Source organism: Buceros rhinoceros, unplaced genomic scaffold, assembly GCF_000710305.1.
Source record: "Buceros rhinoceros silvestris isolate BGI_N320 unplaced genomic scaffold, ASM71030v1 scaffold5297, whole genome shotgun sequence".
Classification (NCBI taxonomy): Eukaryota; Metazoa; Chordata; class Aves; order Bucerotiformes; family Bucerotidae; genus Buceros; species Buceros rhinoceros.
In genome coordinates this window covers 69,213-78,145 of record NW_010422646.1, presented here as the reverse complement: position 1 = coordinate 78,145, position 8,933 = coordinate 69,213, and the positions used below count along the sequence as shown (strand labels likewise).

Sequence of the window (8,933 nt, the reverse complement as noted above, 5' to 3'; positions counted from 1 at the left end):
AGAAGAGCGTTGGTGACAAGTGTCCCCGTCGAGGGGAGTGCCGATAGCAAGAGTGAGTGGGAGCGTGTTTGTGTGTGGTACAAAGGCACTCGCACAGTGCTTGGCAGTTGAATCTCCAACGTTTTTTTTGACCATGGAATTGATAAAGAACTTTTGCAACCTGCCCTGCTATTATTTTGACCTGGAAAGCAGAAAAAAAAAAAAAAAAACCCACATGTAAGATGTCTAGCAGGGCAGGGGCTACCTTTGCACCATGCCCTATCGGACTGCATCGCTGCTGCTGGAGCTAGAGTCAGTCCCCCAGAACAAGAGCCACAGAAAGCAGCTGAAGAACTAACACACCAGAGCATGCAAGTGGTTGGTCTGCCCCTTCCAGAAGAGCCTTTTGCCAAGGGAGAGCAGGAGCCTCCAGGATGTGCTTCCAGATGCAGGCCTGGCCCGCAGAAGGTGAGTGACATCAAGCTTTTCTGAAGGGGTGTTCAGGACTTCCACAGTCATTAGGAAGCAGGATTTGCTGCTGATTTTATGTTCAGTTAAGAATTTTGAAAGTTTTTCTGTGCTAAACTGACAACAGCTATATGTTGCAAGAGTACTACGGCTAAAACAGGAAAAAAAAATGCACAGCAATGGAAAACATATGCCAAGCCCAATTCCTTTCATTTTTACTTCGCAGGTGCATTACAGCTCAAGTGCCAACAGTCTGTTGGGAAACGAGTGAAAAGTTTTCTGTAATGCTTCCTCCCAGGGTTGGAGAAGGAGCCACTGCATTCTGAAGGTATCTGGAACCAGCTAAAATAACATTAAGGGAATATTGGTACCAGGATGTGTTTGTGATGTAAGATGTGAAGAGTTACTGTAAGATATTGTCTCTTACCGTTATTCTGAGCCTAAGTTCAGCAGTGTTTTGTTAATGAACAAGAAGCTTGCAGGAGCTTTATAAAAGTGCTTAAATTCTATTGTTCAATGTAATGAAAGAGCAGTAAGTTTCCTTAATCTGCTGCGTTTAGGCTCATAGCTACTGAGGGAGATCTTAAAGGATCTTGTCCCTTTCCTTATGCCCCCTCTGAAATGCATACAAATACTGCTGAGTTCAGCAGTTCCAGTTACTCTATGTGAGACCATGTGTGGTAAAAGACCTTACGGTGATCAGAGAAGGGCAAGTCTCAGATTTAAATGAATTTTATAGCCCTGACCAGTTTGTGGGTTTTTTTAAAAAAGCCCTTGTCTAGGATGCATACTTAAGGTTACATAAATCAGTATGCCAGCTGTGAATATGTTTATCAGAACATAAATATGTATAGTTCTACTAGTACGTCTTTTTTTTCTGGGATAGATAAGGTTTGTGGGAGTATTCCTTCCGTAAGATATAAAAAGCAACCTTGTTTACATCCTCAAGATACAGAAAAGGACTTCAAATCTTCCTGTTTTGCAAAGAAACAATACTAAAAGGAGTAAGAAGCATAACAGAGATGTGCTTCTCTATTTTATGGCTCTATTCTTAGCAATCCCTGATTTTTTTTGTAATAATGTACCTAGGGATCCTTTTTCCCTTTACATAAACAAATTCTGCTTTCCTGAAGCAATGCATGGAAACTCCAAGGTCAGGAAAGTGCAGATTTTGGCTGTGGATTTTGTTTTTCTAGAGTCTTTTTAATTAGTGACAGCTGTCAAAAATTAAGTGAGAACTCTTACAGGTGGGCTTAAGAAACAGCTATTCAGGGCAAATTGGAGTAAATGGTGGGAGGCCCCAAAAAGATGGAAACTGATGGACTGATTGAAAGTGTGGTTATTGGATGGATGTCTTAGAGAAGTGAGCCTTTTTTTTTTTCTTTTTCAGGTCAACGATGATGGAAGACATTCATCCCTGCTTTTAAATACGGCTTAAATCAGGAAAAAAATAGATTCTTTTTGTATTTTGTTTTTATGGTGTATCCTGATGCAGTGTGTTTCTGTGAGGGTTAAAGAATGTGTGGCTTGACAGAATGGCGTGATGGTTGTTTTATTACAGTTCTGAAGGCCTGATTTGATGTCATATAACATAGGTCTCTAATCTTCATCAGAGTCCAGAATGGGCAGAGGTCTAGGACTGAGTCCTTTCCTGTAAATCACCAGCTTTACCCTCTTCTAAAAATTCATGGATTTAGAGTACTGGATCACATAAGTATCCAGAGAAATGCCTCTTGCATTTGTAAATGACAGTCATTAAAACATACAGGCTTTATCTCCGTTACTTTACCTATACAACTCCGTGGTGGTGTCTGCTACGATGAAGTGTCTTGGATAGACTAACAAAACCAACCACCACCTTCAATTCCAATAGTAATATCACGCAGGAAACTTGGGAGGATGATTAGTATGTAAGCTGGTGAAGAGCTGTTCTTGAGCACTCAGTCCTGATTAATATGTTTTCCTGTTTGCAGTTTCATGGGTTGGATAGCTGATGATGCATTAGCAGGGAAAAACAAAACCCACTGCGGAATTTGTTGGTGGATATTGTCAGTATTAATTTCGGTGCCCAGTGCTTCCCATTTTGATGTCTAATGTAGTATCAGTTATAGAATAATACCTTATAGAAAACTGTATCTACCTATGTAGAAAGCCAAAATGAAATCATTGCTTTTTGATTAACAGGGTGTGTTTTTAATGGAAGGGTGTGGTTTTTACCTCTGTGCTGATCCTGCTGAGGTACAAACTGCTAAAGCTCACAGATAATGTCAGTTCTTCAGTTAGCACAGCAGCAACTTGCTCCCTTCCCTCTCATGGTGTAGACGAGATCATGACAGACTTTAGGCTGCCAGTACATAAAGATCCCACGGCTGGGCTATGAGGGACTTCTGTGTTTTCATAGCCAGGAAAAACAGCAAGATTTTACCCCCCACATCTTCTGTGCTGTGTAATTCATTAACTAGACCTGTCTAATTATTGTATTTGAATTCCTTGGCAGGCTGTGCATACAGGCAAGAACAGTACATTAGAAGTGACAGGTATTAAAACTTCCTGTGGTGTATTTAGCTTTTAGAGGCTGGAAAAATGTTGCAGGTACATGGCGCAAGCAGTACTGTGAGAGATTACCAGAGATTGCAGTGATTCCTCCAAGGATACCCAGCCTTCCAGCTGCTCTTTCATTCTGGTGGTCTTGCTAGTTGTCATTTGGTGGCTATTACTTGATTAGTGCCTGGTAATTAGCTGACACACTTGTGGAACTTTCATGAAAGGGTGAGGGGACTCAAACAGCAAAGCAAATTGACTTACTGTAGCATAACACTTTAATGTCACTTTCAACAATGAAAATATGGAGCTTCTAGGTAGAAGTATGATTGTTCTACTTGGTTTTTCAGACTTTTGTTTTCAGTGCAAATGTATGGCTAAACATGGAGAGGATGTGAGTAGGTAAGACTGCAAGGCCTAAAATAAACTATTTTATTTTTTTAGAATACTTGAAAATCACCCTAAATCACTTCAGTGTCTTGCTAGGTAGGCAGCTTTTATCTTGAAGGGGAAAATGAAGTATTTAGCATATTTAAGTCACATCTTTACACTGACAAATAGCAGCAAAGGTTTTGGTTTTTCTTCCAGAAAGATATGCTTGGCTAGTTTAACATCCTTTCAGTACAGCATTAACGAGGATTACATATACTTCAGAGTAAGTAGCTTACTCTTAAGTAACTTACTACTTACGTAGTAAGAGTAAGCACAGTCTGTGAAGACACATGTTCAATTTATGCTGCCAAAATGAACAGACACACTCCCCTGTGCTCCTCTGGCTCTAACGGTTCTGCTTTCCAGCTCTACGGTCAGTGAGGTTAGCAGGAGGTATGATGTTTTCCATCCACTGATGAGGACAGCGTGTGCTCCAAATAATTTCATATACAAGCAGCTCCTGTGGGGGCTCAGTAAACACTAGTAAGAGTGGCAGGAGCGGGCAGGGAAGCAGGTGAGAGGCAGGTCAGTGATCCCTGAAACACGCTCTCTGTGGGATGTAGTGCTGCGGTGTATGCACCAATCATTGGCCTGCCTCTGCCAGCTCTCGACACTGGGCAAGTGCATGCAGGAAAGGTTCTTGCACCTTCTAGTGCTCAGCAAGGACAAGATGTGCTCTTAGGAAGTTTGGAATATGTATCCAGGCATGGGTTGATCTTACGATGCTGAACTGATGTTGATCTAAGCCAAAGCCCTAATCTGCTGGGCTGTCAGACCAGCTGACTGTGCTGTCCTGTGTACAGAAGGATCACGGTAATTATCCAAGTCTGAGTTTTCTAAGGAAAAAGCATCCATTTGCCAAGCAAAATAGTGTACTGGTGTAAATCTGTGTCTGTGTACCTACAACGCACACACGCAAGCTCAGTGAAAACTTAATGACAATAACCTGAGGAGTAACTTCTAAGTAAAAATGCACATGTGAAAAATACATGTGCCTCAGCTGGATACGTAACTTCTCACTGGGTGACTCTGACAGTCCTGTTCTCGATGATAATGATGTAAACCTCGTTGCAATGAGTTGATACGAATGTTCTAGATGTTACTGTATGACTGGAGCAAGGAGATGGCTGTTCCTGTTTTCTTACACCAGCCTCGGGAGGATTTATTGCAGAAGCTAAGGGGAATGCTGCTTCGTGAATGCCACTGGAGAGAAGATTCAGAGTTTCCCAAGTGATTCATAGATGTCTTGTGGCTGGAGGTTGCAGGGGGGATGTCAGAGTAATTTAAATTTCTCCCTTGGAGATTGCCACCCTCTCCACCAGCCTTCTGAAGGTCTTCCCCTTGCCCTTCTGTCTCTGCAGTAAACTTATGGATATTTTCCTTCTGATAATCCTTGGGTAGTATTTTAATGTTCTTTTAGTGTTGTCTGCTCATTTATTTTACTTTTTCCACATTTTTCTGCCACTTCTTTTCCATAAACAATTTAAAAGTGTATTCTTTCTTGCCCTAACTGTACGTTTGTGAGCTCCAAAGATGTCTTTACATATGTACTGGAGCATAAGATGAGACACTGTACCTAATCTCAAATTCAAACATTGCTTTAAGCTTGGAAACTGTAGAGAGACTAAAACAAAAAACCAAACAAATCCAGCAAACCGTCAAGATTTTCAGGTCACAGGTTCTTCTTTTTTCTTTAGCTTCCACTGCTATCACGTGCTTTACAAGAGGACTTGACCTTAAAAAAGAGACAGAAGATGTCCTTTGCCCAGCTAACTGTCCTCTATGGCAATTTTATGTCTTTGGGGATGGAATTTATGCCTCTCTCTCCAGTATCTGCGGAGCTGCCATACACAGGTAAGTCAGATGATTGCGATGTGTTAAACAAGTTTATACGGTCTTGCCGCACTCTCAAGCCTTAACCTTTTGACATCATCTGTAATAAAGGTCTTTCTGGACTTTGGGTTTCCTATTAACTCAATAGGAATGTCATTAGGAGAAGAGAGAACAAGGCAGAAAAGAATGGCTGGGCAGCTTGTAAGTTATCAAAGTTGTGTTTAAATGTTCCTGAAAATCATTTATTAACCGTCTCTGAAACAGCACAGCAGCAGATGGACCTTCAGTGTCAGGTTACTTACGTGTCACTAGTAGAGATGGAAGGAAACAGTGTAAATAGTAACTAATTAGGGAATTCTGACTTTCACTTACATGACAATTTTTCTGAAATGGTTGAAATCAGTGTAAGTTCCTGGGCACACAGACCTACCTGTGACTAGGCTGTGGTCCCTAGACTATTACTTTTAATCAGTGTTACTTCTTTTTGTTACAGCATTTCTCTTCTGACAGTGGCTTGCTGGGTGTTAGCCTACCTCAGGATCTCTTAATTAGACCAGTACCTAGCTGGATTCACTCCTGTATCAAATAGAAAAGTAAAGACTAAGAAAAATATCCAGATAACCCATGTTAAATAGATGTCATTAGAAAAGTAACAATAATTCCACAGGACAAAGCTGACTTACTGAGGTTATCTGGGTTTGTTTTCTTTTTTCTTTTTGAGGAGGGGACAAAGATTTAATTCTTTGCAAGGTAAATTCTCTCTAGGATTGACTTTTAGTAAGGAAATGTTGGACAAAACTAGCTGGAGATGGAGTGACACCTATTTCAGATGCCTGTGGAACCCAGACTGATTCCTGACTGTCAGTCTACAGAGTTTCAGCCTTTGATTTTGATACTTTGAGACAGCTTTTGGTTGTTAAAGGAGGATTTTAAGCTTCATCTATTAACTGGCTGTACAACATGATACTTGTTCCCTTGGACCTTTCACAATATGCTTCCTTCCACAAAGCTGATTCAAAACTCTGTAAGGGGTTATCAACCTTAGGACAGGACTGACGATTCAGCAACGGAAGTTTGGATTAGACAGGAAGAAAAGCCTAACAGTAAGGATGGAGCCTAGATGTCCTGGGATATTACAGAAACTGCAATAGATAGTGCGGTTTCCAAAACCAGATAGACATGCATCTGTCTTAGACTAATAGATAGTGGTAATTGATAGATAATGATCCTATATTGAAACAAAAGTACGGACTAGATCATCCTGCCCAATTTTTCCCTAATATCTGAGAATTCTATAATGAAATATTGAGTGTATTTAAAAGTAGGACTGCATCATGCATATAATCAAGAATACTTGGGTTTCAAGAGGTATTCTTGACACTAATCATTGTAATAAAGTGTGATACCTCGGTACAGAGACCTTTTTAAATGTCCTATTCCTGTGAATGAGATTTCATTAGCATTTGTGGATTGCAACAGAAGTTACCCAGAATCCCTTTGAGCATCACTGAACATGTCAAAATTAGTTTTATTTAGCTCCTTGGCACATTCTTATTAACATACACAATTACACTGAATAACCACAATTACAATGAACCAAAAATCACACCGTCTTCTATCTGTGTGTTCTAGGTAAGAATACTGCTGTCCTTGCAGAAAGCTTGCAAATATTCTTAAAAGCTTCAGTGAAGCAAAGTGTTTAAAAGAATGGGGGAAGAGTGTCAATTTTGGTTGTTTGCGGGTTTTTTTATGCCCAAGCAACAGAAACTCTTGTGGATGTGATGCTGAACTTGGCTAACGGAGTATTTTTTAATTAAAAAAACCAAACCCACAAACTAGAATATCACAGAGAAATAAATGACTATAAAGGAGGAAAATAAAGGGAATCTGGGTTAACATTCATAGTTACGACACTTTAAATACCATAAAATACATACTAAGCACTTTAAAGAATATTTAGGGGGCTATCATTACTATCCAGAAACTTGCTGATGCATCAATTAAAATCCTGTCATTTTTAACAAGACTTCAAAAATTCAGGTTACTTTTATAGTATCTAAACTCCAGAGTAAACTAAAATGAACTTTTAAAAGATGTAATTTAAGGAGGGGTTTTGAGTAGAAACTGCCCAGAATTTCTGAAATGGTCTAAAGGAGACTAGGAACAAAGGTACTGTAGAGGCAGCTAGAAAGGACTTGGGAGGTGTTGGGGGGGGGCGGGGGAGGGGTGTGCGGTGTTTGTTTGTTTTTAAAGCAAATAAGGGTTAATTTCAAAGATAACTACAAGTCTCCATGCGTTTTATTTTTAGTACAGGTTTCCTTTTGATCCTCCTGTAAAAGAAAATATTTCCATTCAGTGCGCTTTAAGTGTCTTCATGAGTGCTTAAATACAAGGTTAAACTTCAGTTCTTCACATCTTCTGGTTTAAGTATATACAAAATGTTTGAAGAATGACTGGATCAACTGTCTTTTTAAAAAAATATTATATAGGAAACCTGATATTTCTTCCCATTGTCTTTTTTAAGATAACGTTTGTATTTAGTGATGTAACCATTTATTTTAACATGCAGGGTTTTTACTGGTTGTCAAAGGTGTCTTTACTTTAAAAGAAAAGAAAGCTCTTGCTATCAAGACCTTTTTCCAAAGGAATTGAGGACTCGGTGTTTTGAAAATTCTCAGTGTTCCTACCAGTTCAGCTAGGCAGTGGTCTTGAACCTCCTGTGGCAGTGGTGACTGACTGTTAGAGACATCCCACCAAGAAAGCTGGTGGGGCTTGTTTGCTCCTTCAAAAGGAGGAGGTAGAAGAAATGGAAGATGCAGGTTTCTTGTCAAGATTCTTCCAGATAACAAAGCACAGGCATTTGTTCATCAGTTAGCTCTTCAGTGAAGTCTGTACCTTATGAACTACGTGTATGATTGTTCTCCAGCCCAGGAGCACAGAAAAATCTGTATTTTTCCGTAGTGTCAATATAAATCATACTACTTGTGAAATGTGCACCCCTGCTTGTAAAACAGGCATCTAATGGTCTGTCTCCAGAGACATTGTGAGAGCAATGAGAGCTCAGTTAGCAATGAAGGGATCAAAATATACTCACCTTTCTAACCTGTGTCTTCAGTAAGAAAGTAAATTAACAGCGGTCAAGCCATCTGAATATGATAGACAGTAGTAAAGCACTTTGAAAAAGCAGAATATAGGTAGAAATTTCCTGTTTAGGTGAGCTGCTGTTTTTTGAAGACTACCTGTAAGGTGTGGGGGCTATCAGTCCTGTTGGCCTGTCATACTCAGAATTTGCTGCATGAGAACATCTTGCTGGTTTTGCTGCAACTACTTGCAGCCATAAACACTAGTCCTGGTAAAAAAGGATTGATGAATGGAGCAGAGAAGGTAACTGTTTAATTCCCAGCTCATTCCAGCGCAGGTTGGAAAATCCAACAAAAACCTACAAAATACTTGCTCCTTTTCACTCTGTCGCGATGGCTAAACTCCATATTGGTCTCAAAGCAACTCCAAGAAGATAATGCCACTGTAATCACTGTAATTTGCTGTTACAGTGACGTAACTACATATGTGCTTTGGGAATTTTGTAGATTTCTTCCAAATAACTGAAACAACTACACCTAGTTTAAAACTAGGTATACCATACGTTATGTATGTATGCTCTCTATATCTTCAACACTCTT

At 39.8% G+C, this 8,933-nt stretch overlaps 1 protein-coding gene across 1 annotated transcript in view; it reads left to right on the top strand.

The window, feature by feature from the left end:
- The first annotated feature begins 348 nt into the window (after positions 1–348).
- Positions 349–8,933, top strand: part of COCH (cochlin) — a 20,538-nt gene continuing 11,953 nt past the window's right edge. The window contains exons 1-3 of the mRNA XM_010140107.1: positions 349–447; positions 3,353–3,386; positions 5,118–5,274. Coding sequence (XP_010138409.1) covers positions 349–447; positions 3,353–3,386; positions 5,118–5,274 — 290 coding nt within the window. The remainder of the gene's footprint in view (positions 448–3,352; positions 3,387–5,117; positions 5,275–8,933) is intronic.